At 39.0% G+C, this 14,083-nt stretch overlaps 1 protein-coding gene across 1 annotated transcript; it reads right to left on the reverse strand.

Moving 5' to 3' along the window:
• Positions 1-3,076: 3,076 nt before the first annotated feature.
• On the reverse strand, positions 3,077-13,122 carry LOC130927340 (gastrula zinc finger protein XlCGF57.1-like). The gene is made up of 3 exons (XM_057853505.1): positions 12,921-13,122; positions 12,642-12,811; positions 3,077-5,240 (listed from the first exon to the last, which is right to left on the reverse strand). Exons 2-3 carry the CDS (start codon positions 12,645-12,647, stop codon positions 3,432-3,434), a joined length of 1,815 nt encoding a protein of 604 aa, XP_057709488.1. The 5' UTR covers positions 12,648-12,811; positions 12,921-13,122; the 3' UTR covers positions 3,077-3,431.
• Positions 13,123-14,083: the final 961 nt, after the last annotated feature.

Consider the following 14,083-nt stretch of genomic DNA (forward strand, 5'->3'; position numbering starts at 1 on the left):
CCTGTTTAAAAGCCCCAAAACAAACTATTAACACAAGAATGAGGTTATTGCAATATAAATGGTTGATGAGAGTGTACATTACACCTGTAAAGTTAAACAGCTGGTCCCCTGATATTCCAGACACCTGCATTAAATGTATAGAAGGACGAGGAACTCTTTTACACTGTGTTTGGGACTGCCCTAAATTGCAAAGATATTGGACAGAAGTGGCACGTATTATGTCATATATTGTTGGGATTGACGTACCGTATAATGCAAAATTGTTTATACTGGGCATTTACCCGAGGGATTTTGTGATCTGCAAAAAAAAAACAGACTATGATTGACTTTGGACTGCTACAGGCCAGGAGGCTCGTTGCGTTATTTTGGAAGAAAATGGACACACCTCCAATAAATCACTGGATTAAGGAAATGACAAACTGTTATGCTGGAAAAACTAACCTATGTAGTGAGAGGGAAGGCAGATGATTTTGAGCAAATATGGAAACCTTTATTGGACTTTATTGACAAATGGGGTGTACAACTACCTGTGGTATAATAAGTTGTGAAACTACTTGACTTGTGGACTGTTTTGTTTTTGTTTGTTTATTTTTTGTTCTGTGTTGTCATGTTGCTATAAAATGTGTATAATCAATAAAAATATTGTTAATATATATGTATATATGCAATAAATTAATTGATAAAACAAACGAATTGCAAATGCAAACAGAAATACACGGTGGCTATGTCCCAAAGTGACTAGTCTAAAGTTGATTTTTATAGAGAACAGAGGTTTAAAGTAGAGGAAGTTGGAAAAATTGTATTGAAAAAAACCCTGTAATAAACTAAAATATTATATAGAATTACTTAACGTTTTATTATGTTTTGAGAACCTGCTAAACATCGATCATGCTGAAACACACCTGCTTTTATTGCCTGTGTTACTTCAGTACCTCATATAATAAGATTGTTGATTACACTATGGTTTTAATAAACAGAAGACATTTAAAATATGAGTGCTTGAGAGGAATGATTGTGGGGGGAGGGGGGCACCGACGTCGATGCAGTCCATTGGAAAACAACAAACGTGTCTTGGCCTGGATGGTGCAGAGATAGCAGAGAGAAGTTAGGACAACAATGTACGCGCCCTTGCCTAGTTGGTGCGACAGTAGATAGAATAGGAAGAAACCCGGTCGTCAGGCGTACTAGAGCCTGATAACAACATTCGAAGATGGCGTCTCATTCCATTGGCACAGTAACTTCTGTCGCCCTGACAACAGCACAAACTCTCCTGCCCAATCCAAGACTGGCAACACCCCTGGACATTGCCCCGACAGACCATCCGATGCGCCTTCCCACCGCACGGCACCTTAAAAAAAACTGAACATTTTCGTCAGATGCTGTCACTCCTTGGGAATGCCTTGAATTTTGAGTATAATTCCAAATCTAGACCACCATGGGTGGGTCCAATTGATTTTCATGGATAATTTTTTATGACTTTGTTATGAGCACATTCAACAATGGAAAGAACAAATATTTAATCAAAATATTTCATTCATTCAGATTTACAATGTGACATGTAAAGTCTTTGTAAACAACAGAAATCGCCTACCCGAAGCTACTAATGGAGGCAGCGTGCCGAGAGTGAGTGGACGTGGCAGGTGAGTGTGTACTAGTCCTTCTCAAAAAATTTGCATATTGTGATAAAATTCATTATTTTCTGTAATGTACGGATAAACATTAGACTTTCATATATTTTCAGAGTCATTACACACAACTGAAGTAGTTCAAACCTTTTATTGTTTTAATATTGATGATTTTGGCAAAAAAGTCAAGAAAAACCAAAAATCCCAATCTCAAGAAAATTTGCATATCATGAAAAGGTACCATAAGGAAGCTACCAACTTAATCATCTGAATCAACGAATTAACTCAAAATCCCTGTGAAATATTCCGGAGGCTTTTAAAAACTCCCAGCCTGGTTCATTACTCAAAACCGCAATCATGGGCAAGACTGCCGACCTGACTGCTGTCCAGAAGGCCATTATTGACACCCTCAAGCAAGAGGCTAAGACACAGAAAGAAATTTCTTAGTGAATAGGCTGTTCCCAGAGTGCTGTATCAAGGCACCTCAGTGGGAAGGAAAAATTGTGGCAGGGAATGCTGCCCAACCAGAAGAGGTGACCGCACCCTGAGAAAGATTGTGGAGAAGGGCCGATTCCAGACCTTGGGGGACCTGCAGAAACAGTGGACTGAGTCTGGAGTAGAAAAATCCAGAGCTACCATGCACAGGCGTGTGCTGGAAATGGGCTACAGGTGCCGCATTCCACAGGTCAAGCCAGTTTTGAACCTGAAACAGCGGCAGAAGCGCCTGACCTGGGCTACAGAGAAGCAGCACTGGACTGTTGCTCAGCAGTCCAAAGTACTCTTTTCAGATTAAAGCAAATTTTGCATGTCATTCGGAAATCAAGGTACCACAGTTTGGAGGAAGACTGGGGAGAAGGAAATGCCAAAATGCCTGAGGTCCAGTGTCAAGTACCCACAGTCAGTGATGGTCTGGCGTGCCATGTCAGCTGCTGGTGTTGGTCTACTGTGTTTTATCAAGGGCAGGGTCAATGCAGCTAGCTATCAGGAGATTTTGGATCACTTCATGCTTCCATCTGCTTAAAAGCTTTATGGAGATGAAGATTTCATTTTTCAGCACGACCTGGCACCTGCTTACAGTTCCAAAACCACTGGTAAATGGTTTACGGACCATGGCATTGCTGTGCTCAACTGGCCTGCCAACTCTCCTGACCTGAACCCCATAGAGAATCTGTGGGATATTGTGAAGAAGAATAGGAATGTGAAGAGGGGGGTACGGACGCCACACCGCCCTGCCCTAGCTGATACAAATGCTTTTTTTTTTTTTTTTTTTAAAGCGAATTGTTTTGATTTTTAACAAACTCAGTTGTGTGGACCAAGCACATAACCTCTCTAGCCTTTATTTACTACTACTGTCCAGGGGTGTACAAAACCCGCCTATTGTTACAGCTTCCCTTTATTTTTTGAACAGTACATATGTATATTATATATATATATAATATATATATATACACAGTGGAGAGGATAAGTATTTGATACACTGCCAATGGGTTTACTTGTTCTCCCCACGAGAATTGTGAGACCTAATATCAAGATACATCTCAGAATCCATTTTTTTTTTACACCCTCAAAATCAATATGTCAGTTATGGAACAATCACAACAGAAAGACAGGTAACGCAATTTATTCGATTAAAATAATATATATTTACAGTACATGTAGGATAAAAAAAAGTACAGCAGCTGAAAAATAATTTCAACAAATTTTTCAAAAGAGGCTCAAGGGAAACTGAATTAGGAAATTGAAATGCTTTTCCCACTGTAAATGCGTGGCAGGAATATTTTGTCACACGCTGCAATTCAAAGGTTTTTACTCAGCGTGGCTTCTTGCGTGCGTTACTAAATTTCTTTTCTGAACGAATCTTTTACCACAAAGTGAGCATGCAAAAGGCTTTTCTCCAGTGTGTGTGTGCTTATGTATTTCTAAATTAGTCTTCTGAGAAAATCTTTTATCGCAAAGTGTGCAGGCGAAAGGCTTCTCTCCTGTGTGTCTGCATGTGTGTTTGTTTAATCCTCTCTTATCGACGAATCTTTTACCACAAAGTGTGCAGGTGAAAGGCTTTTCTCCAGTGTGTGTATGCTTATGCGTTTCTGAATAAGCCTTTTGAGTAAATCTTTTACAACAAAGTGTGCAGGCGAAAGGCTTCTCTCCAATGTGTCCACGCTTATGTCTTTCGAAAGAAGACTTGTGAGAAAATCTTTTACCACAAAGTGTGCAGGTGAAAGGCTGTTCTCCAGTGTGTATAAGCTTATGTATTTCTAAAAGAGTCTTCCGAGAAAATCTCTTACCACAAAGTGTGCAGCCGAAAGGCTTTTCTCCAGTGTGTGTACGCTTATGCATTTTTAAATCAGACTTCTGAGAAAAACTTATATCGCAAAGTGTGCAGGTGAAAGGCTTTTCTCCTGTGTGTATACTCTTATGTCTTTCTAAATGAGTTTTCCGAGAAAATCTTTTACCACAAAGTGTGCAGGCGAAAGGCTTTTCTCCAGTGTGTGTAAACTGATGCTTTTTTAAATTATACTGCTTAGAAAATCTTTTATCACAAAGTGTGCAGCCGAAAGGCTTTTCTCCAGTGTGTGTACGCTTATGCATTTTTAAATCAGACTTCTGAGAAAAACTTTTATCGCAAAGTGTGCAGGCGAAAGGCTTTTCTCCTGTGTGTATACTCTTATGTATTTCTAAATGAGTCGTCCGAGAAAATCTTTTACCACAAAGTGTGCAGGCGAAAGGTTTTTCTCCAGTGTGTGTAAACTTATGCTTTTTTAAATTACACTGCTGAGAAAATCTTTTATCACAAAGTGTGCAGCCGAAAGGCTTTTCTCCAGTGTGTGTACGCTTATGCATTTTTACATCAGACTTCCGAGAAAAACTTTTATCGCAAAGTGTGCAGGCGAAAGGCTTTTCTCCTGTGTGTATACTCTTATGTCTTTCTAAATTATACTGCTGAGAAAATCTTTTATCACAAAGTGTGCAGCCGAAAGGCTTTTCTCCAGTGTGTGTACGCTTATGCATTTTTAAATCAGACTTCCGAGAAAAACTTTTATCACAAAGTGTGCAGGCGAAAGGCTTTTCTCCAGTGTGTGTGCGCTTATGTACTACTAAAGTATTCTTCCGAGAAAACCTTTTATCACAAAGTGTGCAGCCAAAAGGCTTCTCCCCGGTGTGTGTATGCATGTGTGTTTTTAAATAATGTTTCAAAGAAAATGTTTTATCACAAAGTGAACAGGGAAAAGGTTTTCTAACAGCGCATTCCATTGTGTCTCTTTTCAACGATGACTTGTTTGAGGATTTCAAAGCATTTTGGTCAATGCCAACATCCTTCTCATCAGTGTCAGAAGAGTGTGACGTTATGTTGTCGCTGTCCGAAAGCGGCGCCAAGAGTGCGTCCGGGTTCGCTGCTCTGCTCTCTTCGCTTGTTCCTTCGTCTTCTTCACTCTTCACAGTGACACCCCTTGGAAACTTGGGGATTTCAACTTGCTGTTCTTCTTCTTTAATGTCGGTGGTCTCTGGCTCTGCCTCCTGTTTGATGTACGGCATCTCGGACTCATCTTCCTTTTTAACGTGGAGGGGATCGTACTTCTCAGGGTGAAGATCTTCTACAGTAACGTCCGTGGGACACTGGGTGTAAAAAAAAATAAACGTGATTTGTTGATGTCAACGATATGGAGAAAAATTCAGGTAGTCCATGAGACTACCCGACGTGCGTTATATTTCCATTTCCATTTACAGGTCACTCGCTGTTCATTTTAGGGCATTTACAGGTCATTTTCTGTTGAGTTTGAGTCACTGCCTATTCATTTGGATGATTCCCAGGTCATTTCCTAGTCTGTAACTAGGGCTGGGTGATATGGCCTTAAGCACGTATCACGGTAAATTGAGCAAATTTACCTCAATAACGATAAATTCGCCCAAAATGACTGTTCTATAATTAGAAAATGTGAATTAATGCATGAAATTAGAGCAGGGCGGTAAACCGAAAATTTACCGTTACCGAAATTCTTCACAGTGACCGACACAATTTTGACCATGTTGGTAAATTCGGTAATTTAATAAAACAAGAAAATATAGTCTTTTCATCCCGCTTTGACTCTGTGTTGTTCGGCTATGTTCATTCCCCTTTAAGAAAGCAGTCAGTGTGTTTACGTATAGAGTCACGTGGTTATCAGGAAGCCAAACAAACAGAATCCCGGTAGGCTAACGCTAGCGGCTAACGCTACACGCAAACGTGATGGAGTGTGGCTTTAGGGAGCTCCGCCAAACTTTCACCTGACATTAAGTACAGGGTCCCCCCAGAATTTATAAATCTAAATTCAAGACTTTTAAAACCTTTTTTAATGCCATTTCAACTGAAAATTAATACTTTTCTTGCACCCATTATTTAGATCATATTGAATCATATTAAATAAATAAAGTACTGAACACCAAATTTAACCTCAATTACTAAGTGTATTTGACAAAAAAATGCACATATATTGAGGACACAATTTAAACACATTTAAAGTAACATTATAAAGTCTGTCAGAATTTTTTTAAACCCACGCACGCACACAATAATTATGGACAAAAAGAGGAGGAGGACAGGACTCAGACCAGCCATCTTCTGTAACAGGCTAGCCGCTAGTGCACCTGCCAAGACCCCAGTAAACATGGCTAACTCTTGAGTTAAAACGGCGAAATTCACATTCATTCGAAATGCAAACCGAAATGTTTAAGCAGGTCCACTGCCTTCGCATGACCCATAAACTGCAACCTAAAGTATCTGGATGTAACTTGAGCCCCTATCACATACTTCAAAACAACGGGAATATCGCGGGACTTAACCGTGCAGCAGTTGTGTGTGAAAACAATTTCCTGTGTCGACTGACATGGGAAGCAGCGTGCGTGAAAGCAGGCGTTAAATTCCCGGGTCACAGCAGATGGCTGATGACTTAAATAGCATAGCGGCGGCCGATGTAACTTCCTCCCTCTTCGCAGTAAGAGGAAAAGTAAACAAACATTGCAATTATAAACATAGCAAGATGGAAACAGCTAAATTAAACTGAAAACATGACCAAAATTAAAATGTCAAATATTACGTCGGGCCGGGCCAGGGTTCTTTCTCGCTAACTTTTTGAAATAAATATATATTAACGATGTATGAATGATAAAATAAGGAATACTTGTTATAAAATGAATAATTTGGATAAAAAAAAGAAGGCGCTGTATGGTCATTGCAGAGCCAGAGCGTGCCTATATGCCCTTTTTAATCTTCCCCTCTGCGAGTCCGCAAAACCGCATATGTTTATTTATATTTAACAAACTTTTCCAGCGTTATTTCGTTGTGTAAATAAATTTATAATGATTATAAAAATATGTAGTCTATTTAAACATTAAGAAAATGTGTGTTTTTTTTCCTGCTAACTGAGAATTCGTTACAAAAGACCGGGTTTTATGCAGACATCATCACAAATGTTATCACACAAAACGCGGGTCGGGCTTTAACCCCCGCGGACCAGTTCAGGTCGGGCTGGACTTTTTGGGCCCGATTTTACCTCTATCTTAAAGTCTTAATGAGCTTATATTGGCTGCAGTTACGAAGTCGGGAATGCTCCCTCCAGAAAAAAAACACGATTTGACCAACATTATGTTAAACAAACTTTTCCAGCGTTATTTCATTCAGTAAATGCATTTATAATCATCATAAAAATATGTAGACTATTTAAACTAGAGCTGAAACGAATACTCGAGCAACTCGAGTTTAAAAACTGATCCGAGTAATTTTATTCACCTCGAGTAATCGTTTATTTTGACAGCTCTAAGCATCACGTTTTGCTCGGACTACTTTTAATGCGGGACAACGCGCTGATGTCACGTGCGTAGAGGAAGAAGCACAAAAAAAAAAAAAAACTTACTGCAGCCAACAACCGCTACAAACGACGCCGACGTTGCTAAATACTAGCCCGCACATGCTACGTTAGTTGCAGCTAGCGTCTGATGAGTCTCATAGAGATCACATGTATGTTGAACTAGATGTATATTGACAGACTAGGCCGCGTCTGGGCAGCGTTAGCAAACAGCCGCCATTTTAAAGCAGTAGAGCGCTAAGCGCTAATAAAGAGCGCTAAGCGCTAATATATAAGATTAACGTTACTGTATCTACTAGCTCATCTTACGTTAGCCCTGCGGAGGGCTAGGTTTCAATTAATTAAGACCACTTTCGATGCGTGGCTAACGTGTCTTACATACAGGCTTTAACATAACATAGCGTTGTGGAGTGATGAGGGTGTCAAATAAAAACTCAATAATGCTAACTATCAATTTTAGCTCAGTAGTCATTGCTGGATAAAACACCAAATAGCACTAGTCCCTAATGTGCTCCAATACAGCCTGTATCATACATTTATTTTGAACAGTGCAAAAACTAAAAATCCTATCAGGACTTACAGTTTAGACTAACTTAAAACTTAACTAGAACTTAAAAATGGCTTGACACAAATAGAAATTCAATTGAAAAACGTGGGGGAAAAATCCTAACTTTTAAGTGATGTGTGTTATCAAGCGTAAAGGCATTTTTAGGTGTGTATATATATATTTTTATATATATATTTTTTAAATAAGCTCTAAAGGTTTTTTGAATGAAAGCAGTGAATTAGTCTTTTTTTTTTTATTCTAGTTACATCTGAGATGCAATTGTTGGCTGTTTTCAACAATATACATAAAAAATAAAGACATTGATTGACTGAAAATGATAAAATGTCTTGTTTTCTCATGTATATCTATAATTGCTCTTCACCTAAAAATATATTTGTTTTATCCGATTACTCGATTAATCGATAGAATTTTCAGTCAATTACTCGATTACTAAAATATTCGATAGCTGCAGCCCTAATTTAAACATTAAGAAAATGTGCATTTTTTTTTCTGCCAACTGAAAATTCGTTACAAAAGACAGTTACGACATCGGGAACGCTCCCTCTGGAACAAAACGCAATATGACCAACATTGTGACAGCCGATGCCGACCAAAAATGACAATATCCGAAACAGATCACCAATGGACTCATTTGAAGTATATGAATGGTGGTCTGTTTTGGTGTTCAGAATCCACAATACTTCTGCCTGCAGGGTTTTCGTTCCACCGTCAAACGGACGAATTTTGGCACGCACGAGTTGCATTTTGATTTGTAGTGCAGTGCATCGTAAAAATTCTATGCGTCATCTTCGTTATGGAATTAAAAAAACAACAAAACAAAAACAACTTCGTCACGGATATAATTTAGGTTGCACTGAGATGTTCTTGAAAATTAAGACCACGGTGAAAAAATTCCAGACTTACAACAGCTAATTTAATACTTTTAATACCTTTAATAATGGAAAACTAAATTCAATGCTTTTTTAAATACTTTTAATAACCCACAGGGACCCTGTAAGTAGACTCTTGGCGACATCCAGATGGGATTTTACCTGCTGTCCTCCCTTGTTCTCACGATTTCCGGAAAGGGTGCTTTCAGTGCTTTCTACTGGTAGCCAGGCCACAAGCTAACACTAGCAGCTAACGCTAGCGGTTAACGCTAAAAATGAACATGATGGAGTCGGATAGCGGCTCTAACCTTGTCGAAACGGCTGGTCTTAATGAGTGGATTGGGCACGGACTGCATCTAGCAATTAGTATGCCGCGTTATTTTGTATCTCTGTCTGTGTGTGATTTCTCTGATAGCTTTTGTGATGGTAAAGCAGTCAGTATAAAGTACAATCCAACAGTGAAATTTTTAATATGACAGTTTAATGGCCCCAGCTATTTTTCTATTTTTGTGTGTCTGTGTGTGGGTTCATGTGTGCGCGTGTGTGTTAAAAAATGCACTGACAAAAAAACTGAAACCTTATGTCACAACAGCCATTAACAATAAGTTGACTTTTTAAAGTGTACTGTTCAAGCAGTAAGTCATTTGTGTGACAATGACATGTTTGCACAGGCATATTAATTTTGACAATGTACTGTATTGGCCCGAATATAAGACGGTGTTATTTGCATTGAAATAAGACTGAAAAAGAGTAGGTCGTCTTAAATTTGGGGTCTAGACATTATACCCATTCACGACGCTAGATGGCGCCAGATTATCATTGAAGTGAATGCTGAATTTGACTCCGCAGGCAATTCCATTGCAATTTTGTTGTTTTATCACAATAAATTGATTTATTTACATTTTTTAAAAAAAGAAGCCATTCTTTTACGAATGTGATTGCACTTTAGTTTACATGTTTAATTGTTCAGACATTAAGATTTGAATGAGGAATTGGATATGAATAGGAATGGAATATGAGTAATAATTAATTAATAATTGTTACTCTATTAACTGTTTATATACTATATATACTATACGTGGGGTGGCGTGGCTCAGTGGTAGAGTAGTTGTCCCACAAACCTCTGTTGTGGGTTCGATTCTCCGCCCTGATGAACTCGTCTAAGTGTCCTTGAGCAAGATACTGAACTCCACGTTGCTCCTGGTGCTGCGTCACCAGTAGGTAGATGGCGAGATAGTGTAAAGTGCTTTGAGCGCCTTGAAAGGTGGAAAAGCGCTATATAAGTATAACACCATTTACCAACACCATTTACTAGTTTATCTGTTATTATTAATAATTATTATTATGATTAATATGGAATATGAATAGGAATATCATGAATATATAAGAATTAATTTGGTGTTCAAAAAGTCTTTTTTTCAAACTTGAGTCTTGAAAGAGAGGGGGTCGTCTTATAATCAGAGCCCTCTTATATTCGGGCCAATACGGTACATTGTTCAAGCCATACAAGCTGTTATTAATTTTCATTCTTGAATTCTTATTGTTTACAATATTTAAAAAAAAATATATATTTAATGTTTAGCCTGGATGTACAATTGTTAAATATATTAAATTGAAAGCTGGTAAATAAATCGACGAGAAATTAACATCTTACATTAACTAAGAAATAATTTATTAACATTCGTTCATTCGCTGCAATCCCTCCCACTTTAAACGGATTTTACGTCTATGGCTGTCAATGGCAGTCAATGCCAGACAATTAGGTACTTTTGGGCCATTTAAGGTCTCACTGGAACAGCACCAAACAAAAGTTCCAGCATCATCCCCTTGTCCAATGCAGATTCTTGACTCTTGACAAGGTGATGATGCTGGAACTTTTGTTTGGTGCTGTTCCAGTGAGACCTTAAATGGCCCAAAATTACCTAATTGCCTGGCATTGACTGCCACTGACAGCCATAGACGTAACAATCCGTTTCAAGTGGGAGGGATGGACCAAACAAAAGTTCCAGCATCATCACCTTGTCCAATGCAGATTCTTGACTCTTGACAAGGTGATGATGCTGGAACTTTTGTTCGGTGCCGTACCAGTGAGATTTACAAAGATGATTGCCTGAAGAAGACAACAAAATTCCCTCAGTCGTTGATGATATGGGGCTGCATGTCAGGCAAAGGCACTGGGAAGATGGCTGTGGTTAAATCTTCAATAAATGCACAAGTTTATATTGAAATTTTAGACAGCTTTCTTATTCCTTCAATTGAAAATATGTTTGTCATTTTCCAAGATGACAATGCATCATGCCACAGAGCTAAAACTGTTAAAGCATTCCTTGGCGAAAGACTCAGCCAGTCAATGCCATGGCCTGCAAATAGCCTAGATCCCAATCCTATTGAAAACCTGCGGTGAAAATTGAAAAAAAATGGTCCACAGCATGGCTCCGACCTGTATGGGTGATCTGGCAACTGCAATCAAGGAAAGATGGCACCAAATTGATGAAGAATACTCATCAAGTACATGCCTCAGAGACTGCACGCTGTCATAAAAGCCAGAGGTGGTGCTACTACATACTAGAGATATGTTTTGATTTTTATTTCTTTGTTTCTCATGATTCCATATTTTTTTCCTCAGAATGGAGTGATTCCATAAATATTTCCTTGCACTTGCTCTATAAAATTAACATTTACTGACCACCACAATGTTTTTTTAATTCATTTCTTTTAGTGTTTCTGAATGCTAAAGAGTTGCACTTTTGAACTAATTCATTATTTTTTCAAGCTTTCTCTCTGAGTTTGTTCTACATGATAAAATGTCCCTGAGTGAGTCCTCGTCCGAGACTGGTGATTGCATACTTTTTGCTCGGGGTTGTATTATGGTGGAAGATTTTGATAACTTGTTGGTTTCTTTTTAATTTTCACTGACACCTTTTTAAAACGATATCTCGATTCTTGGCAGGAGCATATCGATAACCTTTTGGGATACAAAGTATCACGATATATCACCATTTTAATATTTTGTCACACCCCTAGTGATCACATTCGTGACGATGCCTGGGCATAATGATAATAAATTAAAGCCTGTATTTTGTAACGAATTCTTAGAGTTAAACAACAACATTTATATCGTTTATAGTTTTGTGTCTGTTCCATCAGTGGATTTGACATTTATTTTAATCTCTTCAAATTGGCAGAAAAAACGGTTAAACATTTTCCTTATTTTTTTTGGGGGGGGGGGGGGGGGGCACGGACTTTCTCTAGTATGATTTTGAACACATATACAATATTGCTGCTACCAGCCAACATGACATGGCATGCAGCGTAACTCTAATCAAAAGAAAAACAAAAATTTCTAAATATGGAACGACCAACGCATCTTATTTACATCACGCTTTGACTTATTGCATGTCGTGACAAGCTTAATTCCGTTTGAAGTGAGAGTGCAATGAACGACTGCTCATTCGCTAGCACCCCTTCCAGGTCAAACGGATTGGACGGCTACTCGTGGTAAACTCATTTAAATTCAGAGCAGAAGGGTGAATGGTGTTTTCCTGATCATTATTTGTGAATATCCGAGAATCATTTCCTGACCGATATTTATTGTATCGCCATATCGTGAGATCGTTATCGTAGCCTCGTATCGCAAGTCAGCTATGGGATTTTTGCCTTACAGTCACAATCACTGATAACAGCCACATTAAACCGAGTCTAATATTGCATATTCAGCATCATAATGTCATAATCATACCTTCATTTTCTTTCGTTTTTCAGTTGCTCGTCGTGGCCTGGATTTCCTCTCCTCGACATCCACGTCTCGACTCTTTGGGCTTCAGACATTAGTATTTTGCCGCATCTTTAAGACCATTTTTAAGCCAAAGCAATCGGAATGCGTTAGCGTGTCTTGGCTAGCGAGCTAAGCTAAACAAAACAAAACAAAACAAAGTTAATTAAGCCTGGGAAGTTTCAGCCTCAAGCCAAACGACCTCCACTAAGCTTAAAGATGGGACGCAGTCCACTAAATTCTTACTTGGGTTCTCACCCGATGACAATACTTTGAAGAAACGCGTTTGGTTAGAAGAAGGCTACAGGAAAGAACTGCAAGTCTGGCGAGGGTACACGGACGTTGCGTCAAATGAACCGGAAGTAGAAAGGTTCAGTCCCTGAAACTTCAGAGTAATACGTTGCAGCGTTTGACACCATTCATTTCCCATGCCGCTTTTCCTCAGGAGGGTCGCGGAGGTGCTGGAGCCTATCCCAACTAACAACGGGCAGAAGGCAGGGTACACCTTGAACTGGTTGCCAGCCAGTCTCAGGGCACAATGAGACATACAACCATTCACGCACACACTCCTACCTACGGGCAATTTAGAGTGTTCAATCAGACTACCATTCATGTTTTTGGGATGTGGGAGGAAACCGGAGTTCCCGGAGGAAACCCACGCAGGCACGGGCAGAACATGCAAACTCCACACAGGAGCCCAGGATTGAAACCTTGATCTCAGAACTGTGACGCGAATGTGCTAACCACTCAGCCACTGTGCTGCCCGTTTATAACTAAACTAATTTAAATCACTGGATTCCAAAAATATTTAGTAAATATGATAGACATATCCAGAGGCGTAGCAAGGGTCCCCAGGCAAAAAGCAACATGGGGCGAGCGTGTGCAAGTAAGGGGGACAGTTGGACTTGGAGCAATGGAAGAAGAGTAGCAACACAAAAATACCGCCATCAGATGCGGAGGTATATACCTTTGTGTGAAATCAGTAGTCAGATTGGCCCAAATTCAAATTTTTCTGTAAAAACCACTGATTGGTGGACTACCAACCGAAATGAGTATTAAATTTGCTAATAAAACTGTTCAGGATTATTTTAGATGCATGTATATTATATTTTTCTTATAGAGTATTCAACGAGGAATACGATATGAACACGATAGATAGATTTTTGGAAAAATCACCATTTCTTTAAGTAGTCACATGAATAATGAGCCTGTGAAAGTCAACTTAAAACAACTTGTCAAGGACTTTTTGGTGAGTTCCTCTTTTAACAATCATGTGTTATTAATATCTGATTGGACTTTCTTAAACATGTAAAATCTACGTGACATGGTATTGAAACACTCCCTACACTCATCGCTACCACAGTGCAGTAAAGCTGCGTGTGCTAAATCTGTTGGCCCTCTGGGGGCCC

This window comes from Corythoichthys intestinalis, chromosome 1 (genome assembly GCF_030265065.1).
Source record: "Corythoichthys intestinalis isolate RoL2023-P3 chromosome 1, ASM3026506v1, whole genome shotgun sequence".
Taxonomy (NCBI): Eukaryota; Metazoa; Chordata; class Actinopteri; order Syngnathiformes; family Syngnathidae; genus Corythoichthys; species Corythoichthys intestinalis.